This window comes from Barbus barbus (genome assembly GCF_936440315.1).
Source record: "Barbus barbus genome assembly, chromosome: 22".
In the NCBI taxonomy this organism is placed as follows: Eukaryota; Metazoa; Chordata; class Actinopteri; order Cypriniformes; family Cyprinidae; genus Barbus; species Barbus barbus.
Window position 1 is genome coordinate 3,873,627 of NC_136750.1, and position 23,363 is coordinate 3,896,989.

Consider the following 23,363-nt stretch of genomic DNA (forward strand, 5'->3'; position numbering starts at 1 on the left):
AGTTATTTTGGTGCATCAGCTTTAGTGATTACAATGCCAAGCATTTTCATCATCCACCAAAATGTAACAAGACAACACTAATATGCAAAAATATTCAAACAAGGAAGAAAGTTTATTAATATCCCTATAACGATAACACTAGATTTAAAAGGCATCAAAGAGATGCTTCATCCTCCAGAAACCTGTACAATATCAGCCGCTTGGCAAAATGCCCTTTAAAGCTGGGTGATCATGCCAGTAGAATTAAATGAAATCCCTAAATGAGATGAAAGCAATAGAATTAGTTTATGTACTGTATATGCACAAGGCTTAGTGCCAACAACACAGAAGTGTCACTCATGACATTAGAGGAGGTAATCTTGTTTTAGATGCGCTGATCACAGAATTTGTTTTCACAAATGTACACAAATACTGATCCAGTAAATACACAAATTCTAGTCACACTCTACTAGATTGTTAAAATGGACTATAGCATACTGAAAATGGATCAAATTATTTGTCCTTCATAAAAGCCCACCATATTAAATAAAACATCTGTCTTTTTATTGTGACAATTATTAATATAAAACTGGTTTTCAATGGTTGTAGTTTTAAATAAACACTATTACAAATAATTTTTAAAAGAATAAAAATGGTGATTAGGTTTAAAAGTTGTCTTTCTAGGTAGCTCTGACTATCTACACTATGCAGAAATGTTCAGTGATTTTAATTGATTGCTACAGTGCAGCTTTATATTAGTGGTTTATTCCAGGGTATTAAATCCAAATGCCTTTGGTTTAACACATTTTCAGTTCATAGTCAAGAAAAAGTGGTTTAGTCCATCCTGATTGAGTTTGGAAAATGATGATATGGTTATCGTCGGACGCTGCCTGGCCTGGAACTGCGGACAGATATTAGATGTATAGAATTAGATGTGTGACCATTTTAACAAGAATTGCACTATAACAGCTAAAGTGCTAAATAAATTGATGCTTGTGTAGAATATATTTTAAAACAGGCAGCAACATTCAGCAATTTGATGAAATTTTAGTCTCTCTCTCATGCAATCCAAGATGTAGATGAGTTTGTTTCTTAATCAGATTTGGAGAAATGTAGCATTACATCACAGTGAATGGGTGCCGTCAGAATGAGAGTCCAAACAGCTGATAAAAACATCACAATAATTCACAAGTAACCCACACCACTCCAGTCCAAATACAAATCCTCTATCCATAATATTGCTTTCTCCAGTCAAAAAGTGTCCCTTCTGAATCAATAGAGAAATATGCACAGATCAAGCACCGTTTACAAGCAAAAACATTATATACAAAATAGTTCTAAACAAATAGGTTGGTGGATTTTGATGTGAAAGACTTTCTCCACTAGAGGAAGCGTTATTTTAGATTACGGACTCATATTTTAGCCAGAAGTGAAAGTTTGAAATTAAAATGCTTTAATGATGGATTTGTTTCTTACAAACACACAGCTTTTTGCCTCACAAGACGTTAATTTGATGGACTGGAGTGATGTGGATTATTGTGATATTTTAATCAGCTGTTGGACTCTCATTCTGACGGCACCCATTCACTGCAGAGCATCCATTGCGGAGCAAGTGAGGTAATGCTTCTCCAAATCAGTTTTGATGAAGAAACTAATTCATCTGCATCTTGGATGACCAAGATGAACTATTCCTTTCATTTAGCTTTTAGAAACAGACAATGATTACAACACTGCTCTTGAGCGAAACGATTAACCACGAACTGCTGCCTGTTTTGGCAATTAACATACCTTTAATTGTTTTTTTTTATTTTGAAGAAACGTTAAATGGGTGGTAATAAGCATAATAAAGATTTAATAATACGAAACAAAGATTACATAAGGGAATAGATCAAATGAAAAGGTGTGTTGGTACCCAGGATACGGCGGAGGTGGGGCATCATGTGGTCCAGTGATGGCAATGGCCTGCTCATAAGAAGGTAAACCATGAGCATCTGGGCTGGCATCTGAGCCTGTGTGAGGGATAGGATGCAGAGAGACCTCCTCCAGTCTCCGGATGATCACAGAGGCATTGCTTCTGTTGGATCGACGTCTGATGGAACTACATTTAAAAGGCAAAACATTGCAATCAGTCTATACTAAATAAACTCTTAGGATAATTCTCATTCTCATAATTATCAACATAGAGAATGCGCTTCACACCCGTTATTGTAAAGCCTTACCCTCGGAAGCCATAGTCTTTATTCCTCCCCTGGCAGAAGTACCAGATAAGGAGGCCAACTATAACAATAAAGACCCCAGCAGAGATGATGCCCACCAGCAATGCTGTTACATCAACTTTTGATTGGGATTCACCCTTACCTAGGAATACAGGTGGAAATAGTTATCCAAAATCTAACTTTTTTTTTTTTATATATATATAAATAATGTCTGACAGTGCTTTGCACATGAATTCTTTGAAATAATAGAAGTTAGTAAATACACAACTGCTCAAAAGTTTGAAATATTTAGATTTTTTTTGAAAGACATCTCATGCATTTATTTGATCAAAAAATACAATAAAAACAGTAATATTTTGAAATATTATTACAGTTTAGAACTGTTTTCTATTTGAATATACTATAACCTTAAAATACAATTATTCAAATGATGTCAAAACTGAATTTTCAGCAGCAATTACTCCAGTATTGATCCTTCAGAAATCATTCTAATATGCTGATTTGGTGCAATTATTATCCATTTTATTGAATTATTAATGATAAATTTAAGAACAGTTTTCCCTCTTTAATATTTTGTGGAAACTGCGATAGCCTACATTGTTTTTAATTCTTTGATGAATAGAAAGAACAGCATTTACTTGAAATATAAATCTTTTGTAACAGTATGAATGTTTATAAAGTATAATCAATTATAGATCAATTTAACGGATCTTTGCTGGATTAAAGTATTATTTTCTTTAAATCTTTCTCACGCCAAACTTTGGAATTGTAGTGCATCATGGTTTCCACAAAAAATATTAAGCAGCAAAAGCTGTTTTCAGCATTGATAATATTAAGAAAGGTTTCTTGAGCAGCAAATCGGTATTCTGAAGGATCATGTGACACTGAAGACTGGAGTAATGATGCTAAAAATTCAGCTTTGTACCACATGAATAAGTTATATTTCAAAATAGCAATCTTGGTGGTGAGTTTAAGAGACTTCTTTTAAAAACATTAAAATAATCTGAATAATTCATTTTATTGGTAGTGTACATGTGAAGGATTATACATAAATGGAAATACACAAGATAAAAATACTTTTTTTTCCCCTCAGACAAACACAATGAAGTAGTGGTGGAACTTTAGTGAACTGGGAATATTAAAATAATATGCTAATAACTCTGGATGAACAGGTTTCTTTCAGTAGATCAACATTTGACTGAGAAGATGAAAATATTTCAGTGTTTCTTTTCTTGCGGTTTCTGTTAAGGGTAAATCATTCTGGTGTATGCATGACAAAAACTCACCCTCTGTATATTTCTTCCAAAAGTCATTCTGTCAAACCAAAAATTAAATGCGAATTAAATTAATGTCAAGTATGAAATTAACAAATGGGTGTTTGTTAATGCAGGTGTATTAAGCACTGATAATCAGATGTTGAGAGTGAGTCGCTCCAAACACACTCTGGTATCACTTTTTAATAATCATCCTCATTGGTACTGCCTAAAAATGTCCAAATCCAACCCATGGGCAAGTACACATGATAATGTCGTTTAACTAGGAGTGGTTGTCACAGCCTGTGTAATGAATTAAATGTATTAGTCAAGAATAATGATGGGGTTACTCAGCTGTTTCAGGGATATTCTCAAAGACTTCCCGAGCCTCCTCATAACTGCATATCTCCTCGTAACACTCCCGTTCTAGATTACCTGGGGTGAAGACCTCAAAGTCGAAGCGGTTGAACAACAGGTGGCGTCCTAAAAATGTGTTGGCCTCCTGGTCCACAACAAACACTATACAGCACCAATAAATATGTCAAATGTAGTGAACGATTAATCGCATCCAAAATAAAAGCTTTTGTTTGCATAATATATGTGTGTGTTGTGTATATTTATTATGCATATATAAATACACAAACATACAGTATACATTTAGAAAATATTGACATGTCTATATTTATATTTACAATTTATATGATAAATAAATATATTTAATACATAATCATAACCTATATTTCTGAAATATATACATGCATGCATGCGTGTGTATTTATATATACACAACACACATACATATATTATGTAAACAAAACTTTTATTTTGGATGCGATTAATCGCGATTAATCGTTTGACAGCAGTAGTCAAATGCACTGAAAATACAGGGTCATGCAATAATCAAAAGGTAATGTTATATATACTGAAAAAGAGATGACAGACTTTGATGGAAATATAAAGTAGCCCACATTCTGAACATTACCATAAAAACACATTGGACTGATATCATAAGACTCATACACTTATCTTATCCCATCTTAGATCATGATAGGAGTATGTGCTTTCATTATTGTGTTGAAAAACTAAATATAAACGTTTAAAAGCATCGCTCACCTTTACTGTCTTGATCTGCTGGTGTTTGAAGGGGTTTTCTCACACAAGTACAGTGTCCACATGAAGTGAAATGACACAGCAGGAGGACAAATATGAGCATTTCTACTCAACTGCGGGGGAAAAGGACAAAAATAGGGCTACTCGACGACAGACTGAATTCAACAAACACACTTATTTCACAAGTTGAAATTCCAGTGAACTAATCCAGTAATAACAAGCTAGCCTACACTTGTTTCAGTAGTTTCCGGTGTTAGCTTTAACTTGAATAAATCAAATTTGATTTTAATAGAAAAAAGGCCTCGGCTTTAATGGTCGAAATCGAAAGAATGAGAGGGAAGCTATCAAACTTACCTTTCTAGTTTATATTTCCAGAGATTAGCGTTCAACTTTAATTAATTTCCAGAGAGCACCTGAAAACATTCATGGTTTGGCGTTCCAGGAAATGACAGTTTCTGTTTACATCACACAAAAAAAACTGTTGAATTGGGAAACACCTGCTCAGGCCTGATTAATCAATCGTCTTACCTGGAGTGAGAGCAGAACGAGAACAAACCCCGATTTGACCGAACCCTACTATGACGAAGGATTAGCTCATGAATATTAATTACGTTACATCACGTTTGCGCCTGCACGCTGTGAGCGAATTCCAAAGCTTTTCAAATTATGCAATAAAAAAAAGACATTAGTAAATATGTTTTCACCACTGAGAAGACATTATTATATTTTATGAAAACAAAAGAGACAAGGATCTTGGATACATTAGCCTAACCTTTTAGTTTGTTTACCACATTTCATATTCTCAAAGAACATTAAAATGATATAAAAAGGGATAGTTTACCCAATAAACATTACTCACCCTCAGGTTCTTCTGTTGAAATGTTCTTTTGAAGAATATGATTAACCAAACAGTTGATGGACCCCTTTGGCTTCCACAGTATGGAAAATAAAGTGATTTACAATGAAGTCAACAGGGAGCATCAACTCTTTGGTTACACACGTCTTCTTTCATGTACCACAGAAGAAAGACATCCATTCAGGATTGGAAGCTTGAGTAAATGAAGACAGATTTTCCCTTTTTTAATTTTTAATTTTCTTTTGTTTTGGGTGAATTATCCGTGTAAAGCATCTCAGCCACAGGTGCATGTAAGACCCACTAGATGGCGCTGATAAACTGCTCTCCACAGTTCTTGTGGTTAAAAGCTTTCAACAAATGTTTAATTAAATCTTCATTAATGTGAGATAATGAATCAAAACGAAATGGAAATTATAACACAAAATATTAAACCATTTTTTAATTCGCATCAATTAATTAATTATTTCCTGAAAACTACTTTTGACCTTTATTTTATAGTTTAATCTTATCTGAATGAGATCTTTTTTTTTTTTTAATTTTTTTATAATTTTTATATTTTTGGTTTTAATTTTAGTTAATGTTTTAGTGATTTTGTTGTGAGTTTTTTAGTTTAGGTATGTTATTATTTTTCAACTAGCTGATATTAATAATTGTTTATGCATGTATGTGTGTGTGTGTATGTTTATAATAATAATAATGATTATTTTAAGTAATGGTAATGTTTTTTATGGTTTTGGTTTTAGTTAACTATAATAGCCCTGGTCTTAATGTTTATATGTTTGGAATACAGAATTTACCAAAATAAATAAATAAATAAATACAACCAACACTAGAAGAGAACACCACTAGTAGAAAAATAAAAAACTTATATATACTGAGAAAAATGATAATTTCTAGTCTTCAGACTTAAGCTGACATCTAAAATTTAGATTGTAAACCGGAGACTAAACCCCTGTCTCGGACCCTTGAGGAGTGGGGGATATAATTACAGACTGCATGTTTGTAATTAACCTCAGTTATTTCTGGTCCAAACAATTCCCAAGAGCACTGTTAAATGTACAGAAGCATGTGTCTTTAACTATAATAAACATTCACTAGAACCAGATGAATGTTCATGTCATCTATGAGACATCAACTCTCAATGCATTACCATGCAGCTGATAAGATGACTTCATGCTCCACGGAGACCGCAAAAAATACATACACTTGAACATATCAAACAGCACAGACAAACCTCATCCCTTTATAACCTGATCGCCTCATATCTATGCTTTCTGGGTAAAGCAACTCCTCCTCTACCTCACCCAGATGATCTCCAGCTAGGAAAAGTCCCCAGTTTAACAGCAGTGATGTATTTGTGCTCCTCCTGGAGACTGGTGCTAATTGAACAGTAATAGGCTGCACTATTTCAGCACGGGTCTGGACATACTATGGCAAGCTGTTTTAACATTTAATCTGAAACCTACTAGTATCTATTTTAATGCTACTAGTATTTATTCATTTGTAATTATTATTATTGTTCTTTTTTAGCTAACTAGTATATTCCATTACATACTAGTACTTAGCTGCTAGTGCTTATTCTTTAGCTACTAGTATTTATTAGATACTAGTTCATATTTATTAGATATATAAGTGTATTGAAATATAGTGACTAACTATGCTGTTACTAGTAACATATTTCAAATGTTTACCATTGAATTCTATGGGTATCTGTCATTCAGATATCAACTATTCATTAGATACTAGTATTAAATACTATTACTTTTCATTAAAAACTAGTAGATCCTATTTATTCATTAGGTACCTTTGTGTATTACCTTTCCTAATAATGTACTAGTTAGCCAGTTTTGGGCCGAGGTTTAGTATGCGCCATAGATATATATACCTAGATGCCTCATTATGGCCTGTTTCTATGGGCCGCAATACGTAAGCCATCCACCATTTTTGGAACGTTCTACAAATCTTTGAGCACATTGATTGTGTGCGTCTACAACAGCAAGTTATACGCTTGTATATCTTTGAATATTTATTGATTATTATGGTGAAAGCGAGATGGCTGACGTGTCAATGTATCTGGAACATACACATATCTATGGTCTGCTCGTCACTCCACGGAAGAGAGGGGCGGAGTCAGCAGATCTCACTAGGATTTAAAGCAGCATGAACTAGAACAGCGTGCTGAAAACAGAGCTGATTTTGACAGGGTAAAGGTGTTTTTTACACAATCATTGAGAAATTTTAACCAAAGAATGTTATAGACTTTTCATTAAGACCCTAAAGAATCATATCAACTTGGGCAAAATGGGCATCCGATGACCCCTTTAAAGCTATTTTGAATAAGCATCCGCTGTTCACTTTCACTCACATGTTACAAGATCAGATATTTGTCAGTGAACTCAGGATCTGTTCATCAGGAAATCCTCCAGCGTGGTCTGTCAGGCATCGCTCCTGATTCTCCACCCATGATCAGTCAAATCTGACTCATGCATTTGGTAATGGACTTTTTTCCATGGAAATGGGCTACTTTCATACTGTTGCCATGGATTGATTTCCCCCTGGGTTAAAGGTTTGGAAATATTGCGTAAATTACATTTGACTGAAATGTTTGTTTTGAAACATTTAGCATTTTACCTATGATAAAACTGTGCGAGATGTTACGTTTTGTGAAGGATGGCCACTGGTAGGAAGCCTTTTAGCGGTGTTTACGATCAATCTGCATAACAGTAAAATATGTATTTTAGGCATTGAAATGACTACTTTAACCCTCCTTGCCTCCCCCCTCCTCGTCTGCATCCTGCCCCCACTGTCCTCTTTTTGGAAAACTAAAATATGGTCATCCTAATTAATGTTAAAACGGCTTGCCATACGTGGCCCTCTGCACTGCACTGAACGCTGAGGCAGTTAAGCAGCGTCTGTCCTCACCGAGCCTGGCAGTGAGAGCTGATATAAGAGTCACATTCCTGTCTTTATCTGCTGTGTAAGAGCATTTTAAACATGCTCTCTGCTCTGGATGAATAATGATGGATAACTGGGGTCTGCTCCTGGAAATGCGATAATTTCTCTACAATGGGAAATACCTCCTGCTATGTTACTGGATTCATGTTTTACAGGGTCGGAAGTATGCCAAGTTTATGAACGCGCGCTGAGGAAAAGATTTATTCTGTTTATTTTGCGCCGAAATTAATATATCGACTTTCATCAGCTTTGGCAGAGCATTTTAAGCTCCGCAGAAAATCACCCAACTATTACTCAACTGCATGCAGGCTTTTTATTAAAAACAAACAGGATATCACTCACAAAGTTATGAAACTATTAAAACTATGGGCTAACTGAATGAAATAATTTAATTTGAGTGTTACTATGACATATCTTCAGGTAAAATATGATATTTGATATTGTGCAGTTGCTTTGACACAATTTACATTGTTAAAAGCGCTATATAAATAAAGGTGACTTGACTTGACTTGACTTAAAAAAAATATGGGCAACTAATTATGTACAGTGCCGTCCTAAAGTATTGGAACAGTAAGGCTAATTCCTTTATTTTTGCTGTAGACTGTAAACATTTGGGTTTGACATCAAAAGATGAATATGAGATGAGAGATTAACATTTCAGCTTTTATTTACAGGTATTTTCATCTGGATCTGATACACAACTTAGAAGATAGCACCTTTTGTTTGAACCCACCCATTTTTCATGTTACCACAAGTATTGGAACAGATAGAATTAACATAGATTAAAGTGAAAAAGACTTAATATTTATTTGCAAACCCTTTGCTTTCAATAACTGCATCAAGCCTGTGACCCACTGACATCACCAAACTTTTGCATTCTTCTTTTGTGATGCTTTTCCAGGCTTTCACCGCAGCCTCTTTCAGTTTTGGGGGTTACTCCCTTCAGTCTCTTCTTTAGCAGGTAAAATGCATCCTCTACAGGGTTTAAGTGTGGAGATTGACTTGGCTAGTCTAAAACCTTCCACTTCTTGCCCCTGATGAACTCCTTTGTTGTTTTGGCACTATGTTTTGGGTCATTATCTTGCTGCATGATGAAGGATCTCCCAATCAGTTTGGTTGCATCTTTCTGTAAATTGTCAGACAAAATATTTCTGTAGACTTCTGAGTTAATTTAGCTGCTGCCATCATGTGTTACATCATTAATGAAGATTAATGAGCCTGTCCCAGAAGAAGCGATGAAAGCCCAAGTACACATTACTTGTGTAATGTGTACTATAATGTACACCTGTGTACACTGTGTTTCAGATGAGCTTGTATGTTTGGGATCATGAGCAGATCCTTTCTTTCCCCAAACTTTAGCCTTTCCATCACTTTGGTCCATAAAATCAGTCCATAAGACCTTGTCCCAGAAGTTTTGAGGCTCGTCTCCCTATTCTTCTTGCTAATGAGTGGTTTGCATCTTCTGGTGTAGCCTCTGTACTTTTGTTCATGAAGTCTTCTGCGAACAGTAGATTGTGATACCTTCACTCCTGCCCTCTGGAGGTTGTTGCTGATGTCACTAACAGGTGTTTTAGGGTCTTTCTTTACAGCTGTCACAATGTTTCTGTCATCAACTGCAGATGTTTTCCTTGATCTACCCGTTTGAGGTGTTACTTTGTACACCAGTGGTTTCTTTCTTCCTCAGGAGATTCCAAATGGCTGTACTTGCTATTGCCAGTGTTTGTGCAATGGTCTGATTGATTTTTCATCTTCTCTCAGCTTCACAATTGCTTGTTTTTCACCCATAGACACCTCTCTGGTTTCCATGTTGGTTACACGTCTAACTAACTATAAATGCAGTCTGCACGGAACTGAAACTGAGCGCAGACATTCAGTATAGTATACTTAGCATGAAATAAATGCATTTCAATTACATTTAATATTTATTTTTCACTAGGGTATACATGACGACTACACCTGTGTGAACTTAAGGAGAACAGAACTGACATCATACTTCATACATCCACTAATGCAATGATATTCATTTTGAAGTGTGTCTTAAGTGCCTAAATGCTTTGTGGGGCCACCATATAACCAGAGAGATAAGAAACATTAGCTACGACTTCTCTCAGAGCAGAAATATGATTCACTCTGTATCAGATCATGATAAAGCGGGGTCATGAAATCGGACACAGTGGATAGAGAAAAGGAGTAACTGGTAAATCTCACACAACACATCGTTTGGGCATGAACTGTTAACCTGGGATAGTGAGTGGAAGGAAGAGGGAGTTTTGTATTTCATTGAAACATTTCTCACACAATTTCTCTCGACCTTAAAGTGTCAAAATCAACTGTGCTGAAATTGTTGAATTTGACTTGCAACAATTAACGTGTAAAGGATTAAAAAAGAATTTCTTACTTTATTATAATATCCTCTCACTTCCAGAGTTCATATCTGACCTGCTAAATAAAGACACATGAAGTTGAATCTAGTAACCAGGGAATTCTGTCTCTTATTCACTTTCAGTTTCAGCAGGCCATTTCCCTCTTTATCTCTTCAGTCTTTGACACTCAATGGCTGTATCCCAAACTGCAAACTCTACGAGTAGCTACTTCTTTTGAGCAAATAATTACTTAACAGTTAAAAAGTATCTTCTATATAGTATGAATGTAATTCGAACATACTACATTCGTCATGTTGTCACCGTCGATCTACCAGCATCAATTCACTGCCATTCACAAAATCCTGAGAATACTAATGTAACGCCCCAACTTCCAACGATCTGAAGGACGAAATCAAGTCTCATTTCAGATGCTTTCACACTCGGATATATGTCACAGTAAAGAAGAAAAGACAATCGCAACTCCCATTTCATGCCGACTTTAAGGTTATGACTATAAAACAAATGTCAAATCATAAGGCTTTTTGGAGAGGTGCTATTACTTCATGTGACTTTTATAAAATCAGCATTTCATGTCCATTTATATATAATAAGAAGTGGGATAATGTTCATTCAGTCAGTGACTATAATAAACCCTTTCAGAGAGATAAAACACCAGTGGACCCTGAAGGGGGTTCGTTTTATAATAATGACCATCTGACTGTTCATTATCCTTTATAGAGCACTGACAGTGAAGCAGAAACATGATGGTCTTCATGGGTGTTTTATTGGATGTGTATAAAAACAGAAGCAGCTGTGTCAGGCAGAGGGAGAGAGCGTCTGAAGGCTGGTCTTCACGGTAGCCAGATTCTGTTTCCAGGAGCTCAGTGTGTCATGCAGCTGCTGCCACTGCTGTTTGCCAAAGGTGCGGTGTGTGCTGTGGCTACAGGAAGTGAGACAGAAGCCAATAGCATCAGTATGGGCAGATTTTCAAACAACACTTACTACTACTGCTTAGCATCTTAGTTTATTTGTATGTTTTCAATTTGTCTGAAATCGAAAGTAGGTAATGACTTACCTCACCACAACCTTCCGCTGTGTCTGGTCGATCTTGCAATAGACCATTTTGGTCCGAACAGCTAGAAATTCACATGAAAACACAGTAAGTACGTGGACATTGTCCCAGTCAGACTCGGAACACAGCAGCCGAATACATAAATGCCCACATCCAGACATGACATGTAGTGACAAAACAGTTACTTTTAAAATACACAGCGTTTAAATAGTCCGCAAAGGGAGTGCAGAGCCGTACCGTCAATGACGAAGGCCTCCACATCTTCAGCACCGATCTGCAGCTCCTGCTGCATGGTGTCAAATGAGATCTCCTTCATCTCTACCGCCATGCCCATTAATGTCAACAGCCTCATTTTTGCCATGTTCTGCTCATGAGACAAACCTGAAAACCCAACATGAAGCATTCAGTATTTAATTTGATCCTCAAAGCAACATTATGCCACTGGACTGTGCTTTAAATAAGTCACAATGACACTACACCAAAGAAAAAAAAAAGCAAATATCTTTTTTTTTTAAATATATTTTACAGTGGCACAAAATAACACATTTTTAAAACATTGATGAATTTCATGTCTTACATATTTTTTATACATGTTTTTTTTATATATAGATTGCAAATTACATTCTGAATAATGTAAATTGGACTATACATTTAAATATTAATAAACAATATGCATATTTTCTTCAGGCAATTAGTGGTCATAGTAATTATCAATATTTTATTGTTGCTAATTCAATTAGATCATTCACAAAGCTTCTGATGGGAAGCTTCTGTTCCGCTCAATTAAGATGTTATTGGATGTAGGTGAAGACGCTGACAGCCTACAAAAATTCACCGCTTCACTCTCTCAACAGAAAATCTGTTTACGTTAATTATAAAATCATCAAATGAGAAGAAGGTCAGCGAGGGTTCAGAGGGAGGCGCTCACTGTTAGATCAACACTTCATCAGGACTGGTCTGAATTGGCTGTCGCTGGTCTACGGCAGGGAGGATCCTGCTCTAATTAACGTCTACCTTTTAAAAGAACCAAAACTGCTGAGACTCAAATTCCAGCGGCCCAGTGAAACCACAGATAACAGACACGCATGTGAGCCGTTGCTCAACTCTCCAGTGCATTTAAAAACAAATAAAAGATGAGCAGCAATGCACAGAAGACATTTTATTTTCAATATGAAGCAACACTTATCATTTTTCTTTTATACAAAATTAAAATAAAATGATACAAGTAATAATATAACAAACTATAAAATGTGATCCTGGACCACAAAGGCAGTCCATTTTTTTAAAATTGAGTTTTATACATCACATGGAAGCTGAATAAAAAGGCTTTCCATTGATGTGTGGTTTGTTAGGATAGGAAAATATTTATCTGAAACACAACTATTTGAAAATCTGAAATATGAGGGTGCAAAAAAAATAAATAATAATAATCAAAATATTGATAAAATCACCTTGAAACTCGTCCAAATGAAGCTCTTAGCAATGTATTTTACTAATCAAAAATTAAGTTTTGATATATTTACAGTAGGAAATTTACAGAATGTTCATGGAACATGATCTTTACTTAATATCCTAATGATTTTTGGCATAAAAGAAAAATTTATAATTTTGACCCATACTGTATAATGTATTGTTGGCTATTGCTACAATATACCTGTGCTACTTAAGACTGGTTTTGTGCTCCAGGGTCACAAATATTAATACATAATGTCTATGGTTGTTTGGTGTTTTAACACCATGCCAGCATCCTTGGCTATTTGAAATGGTATAAAAGAGCAATTTATAAAACCTATAAGGTTTTTACAGTTTGAGATAGAAACTCTAAAATGAATTTGGGGTCAATAGTTAAATATCTCTTCAAAATTTTTTTCTGAGTAATAGAATTTCCCAAGAGAATTTAAACCAGCACAATAACACATCCTGGACTCGAGAGCATAGTGGTAGGTCTACATTTGATATTAAGAACTTGTGTGTATAATAAGCATTTAAATAAGTTATAATTAATGAATATTATTGTTTTTATATTTATTTATTTATTTATATATATATATATATATATATAAAAAATGGGTGGCACGGTACACAGATGTCACGGTTCGGTACGTATTTCAAATTCTTGAAATATATTTGACTTAGTTAACAGATAAAAACAGTGCTACACCTAACATAGCCTCTGCTGAGTTTCAGTTCATTTTTGCGACAGGCTTAATTTGTTCACGAAAAGGAAACTCAAATGGTTTTGTTTTCATTGTGAGTGTACACAAATAAAAGCAGAAGTTTATACACTTATGCATCAATAAGACGATAAGTGTTTAAAGTTGATTCTGCTGGTATAAGCAAACAGCTGAAGTGATTGCGTTACACGCACACATTTGGATTTGTGCCGAATGAGGTAGGATACATGAGCACAAAGCTCCATTTCGCAAACAGTTGAGTGCACAAGCCTTTAAAGTATACTCCTTTGACAGTCTATGTGAGAGACGCGTTCAGAATCAGCATATGGTCACTGTCTAGTGGGCTTTGTTTTCAAGAGCGCATCTCGGTATTCGCTGTTCTTCTGCTGGCGGTTATCAAACAGCGTTGCATTCCTGCGGGCGCCCCCTTCTGGGTTGAGGGTGAATTGTCTGTATTCGTCGTAAGTCCTCAAGCACCGAACCGAGATGCCCGTACCGTGACGGTTCGGTACGAATACATGTACCATGCCACCCCTAATAATATATATATATATATATATATATATATATATATATATATATATATATATATATATATATATATATATATATATATATATGTTGCGTTACACTTTAATATTGTCCGTCATTTAAAAAAATTCTGTCATAATCTATTATTACCCGTCATTTTAATTATAATAACCCATTTAATTGCTTTAATTTTTGTTCACGTTTTCATGTTTAATAATGAACCTAGAGGACAAGCATATAGGCTGGCTTATGCATTTATTTATTTATGAAGAGAACAGATGAACAGAGACCGTCACTTTTCATGTTTAGTGACAGCGGAGGACACTAAAAGCAACGAAATATGCTAGTGCTGAAAAAAAAAAAAAAAAAAAAAGGATTTCTCTATTTTAATAGATTCTTATTTTTATGAACCAATATCATTTCTTAACTCCCAATCGATGCTATTTTAATTTGATGAATGCACAGTAGGCAATAGGCTAAGCTTTGTGTGTGGTTACTTTTGCCATCAAAAAAATAAAATATTATATATATATATTCTTAATTCATACAGTATTTTAAGTGATCAAAATTAAGATAGCAGATAAATGGAATTGAATTTCTTCATTATATACCAATTACAATGTAATTAAAAACTGACTAATTTCAGTTATACGTGTACTTTGCATTTTTGTTTATTAGAGTGTCATGGTCATGACTGAAATCCCTATAAAATCCTATTGTACTCACCGAGAGACTCAATGAAGTCTTTGTTGCTCTGGTAAAACTTCACATATGCAGCAAGCTTTGCACTGACAAAGATAGTCAGGAGCTTGAAGGAGAAAGAGGCATTTTATTCAGAGAATTTCTGAAAATTATTTAAAGCCTGCGTTTATTTAAAATATATATTTTCTTACATCGTGGATGAGTTCTCCCTCCAGGAAACGCACTGGTTTCAAGGCTAGGAGATGGTCAAACAGATAGGTGTTTGGGTCTTTCAGGGCACGGACGATGCACCTGGAGAGCAGAGTGTTGATCACTAAACAAAGACGACATCAGATCAAAACAGAGAGGACTGACAAGAGAAGATCATTACCTGTGTGCATCCACTCGGGCTTGTGAAGCATTGTCCTCTGTGTAACTGCCCAGTAACTCCACCATCACTTTAGCTGCAGCTTCACTGAAAGACAAGAGTATAAAGGTCAAATAAGCAAAAACCACAATCCCTGAACACAGCTGACGTGAAATCAAACAAGCAGGTACCTCTTCTTGCAGTCGACAAGCGCATCATACACCAGACGGAGCAGAGTGTGTTTCTTCTCTGTATTCAGATTCCAGTCTGTGATCCACTTGCGCACCTGCACAGAACACAAAACACCAATCATGCTAGGAATCGTTTCCTAATTACATAAATACTAAGAGAAACGAGCAGTTTGAGGGCTAAAGCGTATTTTGGCTATACAGGTTAATCTCACAAAGAAATTTTCAGATATAAGGATATTGAAAAAGAACAGGTGTAGGACAAGGACTTCGTTCTACGCATCAGTCACTCAAAAGAGGCAGATGAACATGAGCTTGACATTTTCACAAATGTGCATTTTAAATACATACTTTTTGACATTACAGTACACTACTAACGAGAGAAAGGGGACTTCATTTTTCACTTTGTGTTAATTATGAGATGAAATATGAGCTGGACATTTCATCCAAATATCTTGTGATGCATGAGGAAAGGAAATACTATGATATTTTTGATGTTCATACCTGGTCCAGGTCTGTAGGTATGAATGCAATGGCATTGCAGGTGGCCGCCACTTTAATCAGGCTGCAGTACACAGTGTGCCTCACCGGCGTGTTCTCATCCATACCATGGAACAGATTGCTCAAGCTGAAAACAGAGTTTAATTAATACATACGAACATGGATTCATTTCAACAATACAGCGAAAGCACTCACAGCTGCATCCTGAGCGAGGGCCGCTCACCCTCACGAAACTTCACCAGCTTCTCACATAAACTCTCAATGAGAGCTTCCTGTTTCTCCGTCTCCAGAATCAGCAACAGGGAGACGATGCTGTTCATCACACTCTCCACATCTGCAGAGGAACACATGAGCACTTGAAAAAGTCTCTGCATGCTACATATATGTTGTGAAGCTCTAACTTCATTTATGTCATACCTTTATCATCGTCTTTGAGGCAGACATCACAGGCTTCGATGATCTGCGCCAGATCGACGTGCAGACCTCCTTCTGAATTCTCCTCAGAGATCTCAGCTCCTTTAGACTTCAAATAGGCCCGGAGCTCTGACGCCTACAAATGAATGACAACAAAAAATGAAGCCGGCTCTTATAATAATCCCATCATGGTGTTACCAAAAACCCATGGTTCTACCGCAACGCAATATAACACAGAGCCCATCTCATAAACAAGCGAAATAATACATGTACAAATACAAACTGTACCGTAACGTTTTATTGAGATTAGCTAAATGCTAACAGATGTTAGCATCAACAAGCATGCTTACGCAAAAATGCTTTTACTTTGCTGAAATACGTGTGCAATAATGCTTATAGACTACTTAAAACATACCTGATCCTCCTCCGTTACATCAATAAAGGCCGGGACACTCATTTTATTAAATATTTTAAGAGCACAGATAAGATTCCACGCTCGCAGCCTAGGTTTACTGGCCGGAAGAGAATTTGTTAACTAGCCGGTGATGCTGACGTACTTCCGGGTCACAGACTTAAAGGGACCGCGTTAGTGAGTTTGTTATACAGTATCTCACAGAAGGGAGTACACCCCTCACATTTCTGTAAATATTTTATTATATCTTTTCATGTGACAACACTGAAGAAATGACACTTTGCTACAATGTAAAGTAGTGAGTGTACAGCTTGTATAACAGGGTAAATTTACTGTCCCCTCAAAATAACTCAACACACAGCCATTAATGTCTAAACCGCTGGCCACAAAAGTGAGTACACCCCTAAGTGAAAATGTCCAAATTGGGACCAATTAGCCGTTATCTCTCCCCGGTGTCATGTGACTCGTTAGTGTTACAAGGTCTCAGGTGTGAATGGGGAGCAGGTGTGTTCAATTTGGTGTTACCGCTCTCACTCTCTCATACTGGTCACTGGAAGTTCAACATGGCACCTCATGGCAAAAAACTCTCTGAGGATCTGAAAAAAAGAATTGTTGCTCTACATAAAGATGGCGTAGGCTATAAGAAGATTGCCAAGACCCTGAAACTGAGCTGCAGCACGGTGGTCAAGACCATACAGCAGTTTAACAGGACAGGTTCCACTCAGAACAGGCCTCGCCATGATCGACCAAAGAAGCTGAGTGCATGTGCTCAGCGTCATATCCAGAGGTTGTGTTTGGGAAATGGACTTATGAGTGCTGCCAGCATTGCTGCAGAGGTTGAAGGGGTCTCAAGGGGAACTAACTTCTGTGAGATACTGTAAATAACACAATTGAGCATTTGGCTCTGCTTCAGGAAACATACTTACTGCCCTTGCTGAACAAAATACAGGTCTGAACAGGGGCGGACTGGGACAAAATTTCAGGCCGGGAAGTCTCAAACTCATCCAGGCCATCCCATAAACTCACAACAAAATTTGAAACCACGGACAATATTTTTTGTTTGGCCATCATCATCATCACATAAAAAAGTTTAAATCCCTAGGCTGAGGCGTGCAAAATAATTCAAGGTTATCACTTGAACTTCCATTTTCCTTTTTAGTTTCTTCATTTTCCGTGACATCTCTCTGTCCCTTATGTGCATGTTTACTAATTTCACAAATTTTTTCATCAACACATGTCCACCTTGTTGCAAAACAACCACCTCATTATAATTTGTTTGCACATAGTATACTTTTATTTTAGAAAAAATTAAGTATTACATTAGGACCATATGTTATGTTTTATCTTACCTAAATGTCAAAATTGGTACAATAATAGTTACATCCTGAATATATCTTTATAGAAATAAATCTTAACACTGAACATGTTTTTGCATTATCATGGGTCATGTTTTGTCTTACCATGGTATTATTAGGCCTATGGTAAATGTAACCATGTTTTTTTTTGGCAGACTGATTACCATTGTATAACCAGAGTTTTACTACAAATACCATGGTGAACTATATAGTGTAAAACCATTGTTAATTTGTGGTTACCATGGTTTAACTATAACCATGTTAATTTTCGTTGTGTTGTTGTCTGCCTTAGTTCCCTCTAAAGCTGTTATAAAAGGATGTGAATATTTGTCTGCTAAATCTTTACAATAGTAATTATGTCCTTCTGGTAATTTTGCAGTAATTAATTGACTGCTATTGCTAACATTTGCCAGCAGTCTAATGTTTAACTGAGTAAACAAATAGAAAACTACAATATTCTATTCACAGATGTAAATAAAAAGTGTCAGCACTTGAAGTCCTGAACAGGACAGTTTTGCCTCTCTGCTCCACCTGCTCGCTTTTTGTACTGACCACAGCTCCAAAATGGCATAGCACAGGGGTTTTTCAACCTTTAAGAATTTTGGCATTTATTATACAGTATTTAAAAAAAATTCCACCCCAAATTGTCATTACTGTAACACACACTTTTTTTTTTTTTACTGTAACTTCCTAATTTACTTAAGAGTAAAAATTGACTCTTTTCCTTGACTAATACAGTACAATACTAATACAGTCACACCCATCAGGACACAATATATATATATATATATATATATATATACACACACACACACACACACACACACACACACACACACACACATACACACACACATGAATATATATATACACACACACACACACACACACACTTCTTGGTTGTTTTTGTGAGACTCAGCAGGCAAGGAAATACTATGATTATTTTTCAGCCATTTAAATATGATCATTCTCATATCCCCATTTTTAAAATGCAGTAAGGAAGCTATACATGTTTATTTATAAACAACCAATGTAATGACACTGATTGTTTTAATCCAATTTCGGTTCATTTTAACCATAATTTTATTTAGTTTTATATGTTTTACACAGTTTGGTTTGAAACATTTCCAAGGACACTTTAGCAATGGCTGCTCCCTGTTTGAAAACTCCTGTCATACTATATAATATACGCATACCATCATAAAGATAGTCAGCACTGTGTGCAATATTCTTCTGAAACCATTGTGAAGGAATATACAAACAGAGACCTCACTGAGTGGGTGAGTTGAACTTGAGAACTGAATTAGTTAATGAATTAGTAAATGAATCTGTTTTTTTAGCAGGTTCTTTTTAATTACTTGGTTGATCTAGGTGACAAATTCATTAACAAATCAGATTTATTCACCGGTCGGAGTTCAACTCACTGATTCAATGATATGTTTGCAGCAGTTGCTGAGTTAGCTGCTCACTGGGGCAGATTGGCAGTGAGTAATGATGAATAATTACTACTAATAATAATGACTAATATTTACATAAAGCTATCGCATGACATTAGCAGACTATAGGAGGAATACATACTGCACACAATAGGCTTGGACTACTTGCATGCTTTTTTGTGTATGGGTTTTAGGTTTTATGTTTACAGTGTTGCACACCTTGTCCTGATATGGATATATATATCGACACCTATAGCCTACTTATACTATTTTATCAGCATCACACAAAAGCAGTTTTCAGTTAAAGATGCATTTTTGAAATGCTCTGTTTGCCAGAAAGTGAACAGTATTCATCTGGTCATGTGATCGCAAGGTGTCGGCCCCCGCAGTAAATTAAAGAGCTTTTATAAGCTTTCTGAAATGACTGCATTTTTATCTCTTGTCAGCGGACATGATTTTAAAGCTAAAGTGTAAAAAAGTGAGTGTATAAATCATTCTTATAATTTTATTAGGCATCTGGGTAAAATAAAAACTGATTGTTGAGTCTCTCATTAATAACATTTTTTAAATTAAATAAAGATACAGTTTTAAACATATCAAAAGTATTTTATTTCTTTTTTCCTCTTATTAATTTATCTTGTGTAAAACATACTGCAACCAGTAAATTAGTCTCATTTTCTGTGTTAAATGTATTGCTTACATTTCTAACCTTTAGATGCACATCATGCGTGCGTTTTTTGCACATCTCTAAGTACAGACAGGATTTACTGGTACTGAAGTGAATGATATGTAAAAAATGAAGTACTCTGCATGCAGCAGGCCATTCTGGGTTTAAAGTTTATGAGTCACATAAGTCATCTGGCCCTAAATAAGGTCTATCTCAGTGTCTGAGTAATTCTTCCAGCATCCGGTTATCAATCTTGCAATTAGAAGATTAAAGCCAAGCTGACCTTGGACACATTAAACAACAAGGGTGATGGTCTTTTGAAAGTTAGATGATAGTATTACATTTCAAGCGCCAGTATGGGACCACCTTGACAGTTCCTTGTATTCCTATCCGAGGATTTATGTGCGTCCCTCAGGTCAAGGCAATCCCGTTGTCCAATTCTTGGATATTTTTTCCATGCCGTGTAGGTTTTCCTTACTGTATTGCTGTAGAGAAGATCTTATGAAAGTCTAAATGAATGAATATACAATAACATCATGCACAAAATAATGTTTCCTTTGCCTTAAATGTTAATTGGAAATCACACTATTCTCAAAGTTTGAATCATGTGTACCCTAACAGTGTTAGGGGCTTTTCAGAATTATTCACTGATGTTTCTGAATTCGTTAAAAAAGTTTCAATTTGATGATGTTGGGTTTGTGTGGTTGGGTGTTTGCATTGAGTCACAGGGAGCGGTCTGAGATACTGACACACTTATATGCGTGACCTCCATGCAATGCTAGAGAGAATGTGGGAATAGAAATAGCAGTGATGGACCAATGATCACTGTAAATTAAAACTACTTTTATTGCATTTTCAATTTGAATGCTACTTAGTTCTTCTGTCGTGTGTCACAAGCCAAAACTGATGGAACAATCATTTCCAAAACAACAAAAATTGATTTTTAAAATTGGATTTTAGAAAGAAAAGTGCAAAACGAATGTACGAATGAGATTGTCTAAATTCATAAAAATTATCAATTTATTTTCCCCAACAGCTTTACAAACCATATTTACTCTTTAAGTCCAGGTTTAATTTTTGAAAAGTATTTTTTTTTTCATAGGGTTCAATGCTGGAATTTCCTTTTGGCAACTATTTCTATTAAAATGCTACTATTTTTTCTACTATTTCTATTTAATGTTTATCTATGTGTATATGTTTCTGCTCATATAGCACACAGGACGACGAAAACAAAGAAGAAACTAGATGGAGAGCTGTTCCAAATCACACAACCTTGCGATGCTGGTTGTGAACGTTCACTGGAAATATGGTTTCAGAAAGCTTCATGTTATTGAATCATGTTGGAAACTGTGACCAAATTTGGCCAGTGGAGTGGGAAACACATTCTAGACTGACTGAGCTATAGAAAGACAGTTTTACTGGATCCAGTTTACACTCACATTAAAACATAAAGGTGCTTCACGATGCCATACAAGAACCTTTTTGTTTAAAGAACCTTTAACATCTGAAGAACCTTTCTGTTTCACAAAAGGTTGTTTGTGGCGAAAGAAGGTTCTTCAGATTATAAAAAGGTAAGAAAGAGATGGTTCTTTGAAGAATCTTTGACTGAATGGTTCTTTGTGGAACCAAAAATGGTTCTTCTATGGCATCACTTCTAAGCACCTTTATTTTTAAGAGTTTATGTTGACTCAGTATTTATAAAAACATACTTGAAATTTTCTGACTGGCATAAATATTTATTTCAGCATATGTCCGTGTGGGATGAACCCATCTGATTTCATGAGAAAATGCAACTATTTTATAAAGTGCTGTTTTTGAATTATAATTTTTTTGTATAACGTGATTTGTACAAAAACATAACATTTTCAGTAATGTTCCACCCCTTAACCTAACCATCAATGTTGGCAGATTGTATGAAAATATATGAATGAGATTGTATGAATTCATACAAATTAGCCACCAGTTCATCAAAATGTAAAGTAGTTGCTGTGAAATGGTGTTGGTTGAAGTCCATTATTTTTAATAAGGTTCAGTGATGCTGTTTCTTAAGAAGTTCTCAAAAATGTCTTAATTCACCCTTCCATAAATGAAGGCATTAAAATTTGTTAAACTGATAGTCGTGTCATTTAATATTGCATGCATTGCCAAAAATGAATATCTTTCTCAGTATTTTGTGTTGTTTTCACAATACAAATATCTAAACACCCTTAAAACACCTTAGAAAGTACTTAAATGTACCTTCATAAAACCTGCAGAAACTCTGGTGATGAACGCTGTCCTATAGACAAGTATATTTTGAATAAAATACACTAGTATTTTTACGACTATTTCTATTAATTTACTTAAAAAAAAAAAAAAAAAGATTTTATGTAAACATGGTTCTGCACATAAATAGTGTAGGGGACATCAGAAACTAACAAGAAACTATGCAGATGGAGAGCTGTTCCAAACTATAACTTTGCAACATTGTTTGCGATTGAGGTTTGCTGGAAGTCATTGAACTATGCTGGAATTTACAACCAAAGATGTCTTACTGTACAAACACACCCTATATAAACAGACTGATTTAGACCATGTTCTTGGCTCTTTTTGATTATTTCTTTCTGTGTTATGATGAAAATGGTTTCCTATTTAGTGCAATAGTAGATACAAAATAGACAGACTCCAGGTTCTCACTGTCTGTGTAACCACCTTCCTCACCTCCCCGTATCAGGACCGTTCTCCTCTTTCAGCAAGGTCAGTGACCTCATCAGAAAGCGCCATGCCTGAGTGAATCACACACACCGCGGATGACTTGATTCTAGGTGCGCAGGAACAGACGGGGGCTGGACAG

General features: G+C 35.6%; 2 protein-coding genes across 3 annotated transcripts; both read right to left on the reverse strand.

Moving 5' to 3' along the window:
* Positions 1-84: 84 nt before the first annotated feature.
* Positions 85-6,806, reverse strand: LOC306888729 (transmembrane gamma-carboxyglutamic acid protein 4-like). 2 transcript variants are annotated; one of them, XM_079447149.1, is made up of 8 exons: positions 6,649-6,806; positions 4,913-5,607; positions 4,562-4,671; positions 3,804-3,967; positions 3,482-3,509; positions 2,199-2,337; positions 1,892-2,077; positions 85-880 (listed from the first exon to the last, which is right to left on the reverse strand). In XM_079447149.1, the coding sequence occupies exons 3-8, from the start codon at positions 4,659-4,661 to the stop codon at positions 853-855; spliced, it is 645 nt and encodes a 214-aa protein (XP_079303275.1). In that variant the 5' UTR covers positions 4,662-4,671; positions 4,913-5,607; positions 6,649-6,806; the 3' UTR covers positions 85-852. The 2 variants fall into 2 exon arrangements, with proteins under 2 accessions (XP_079303275.1, XP_079303276.1); XM_079447150.1 differs by lacking the exon at positions 6,649-6,806 and having other exon boundaries at positions 4,913-5,013; positions 5,087-5,141.
* Positions 6,807-11,497: 4,691 nt separating this feature from the next.
* Positions 11,498-17,207, reverse strand: eif3m (eukaryotic translation initiation factor 3, subunit M). The gene is made up of 11 exons (XM_079446684.1): positions 17,076-17,207; positions 16,664-16,796; positions 16,442-16,580; positions 16,250-16,373; positions 15,749-15,843; positions 15,582-15,665; positions 15,403-15,502; positions 15,236-15,317; positions 12,042-12,185; positions 11,808-11,868; positions 11,498-11,672 (listed from the first exon to the last, which is right to left on the reverse strand). Exons 1-11 carry the CDS (start codon positions 17,115-17,117, stop codon positions 11,549-11,551), a joined length of 1,128 nt encoding a protein of 375 aa, XP_079302810.1. The 5' UTR covers positions 17,118-17,207; the 3' UTR covers positions 11,498-11,548.
* Positions 17,208-23,363: the final 6,156 nt, after the last annotated feature.

Bases quoted from the DNA above. Each gene is read 5' to 3' on its own strand.
- eif3m (XM_079446684.1), bottom strand. From the start codon at position 17,117: ATGAGTGTCCCGGCCTTTATTGATGTAACGGAGGAGGATCAG. The intron at 16,374-16,441 runs GTGAGTGCTTTC...CTCTGTTTTCAG, and splicing joins CCCTCGCTCAGGATGCAGCT to CTTGAGCAATCTGTTCCATG. The intron at 15,318-15,402 runs GTAAGAAAATAT...TTCTCCTTCAAG, and splicing joins AGGGAGAACTCATCCACGAT to CTCCTGACTATCTTTGTCAG.
- LOC306888729 (XM_079447149.1), bottom strand. From the start codon at position 4,661: ATGCTCATATTTGTCCTCCTGCTGTGTCATTTCACTTCATGTGGACAC. The intron at 3,510-3,803 runs GCTGAGTAACCC...TTGGTTTGACAG, and splicing joins TTGAGAATATCCCTGAAACA to AATGACTTTTGGAAGAAATA. The intron at 2,078-2,198 runs GTAAGGCTTTAC...TTTTAAATGTAG, and splicing joins AAAGACTATGGCTTCCGAGG to TTCCATCAGACGTCGATCCA.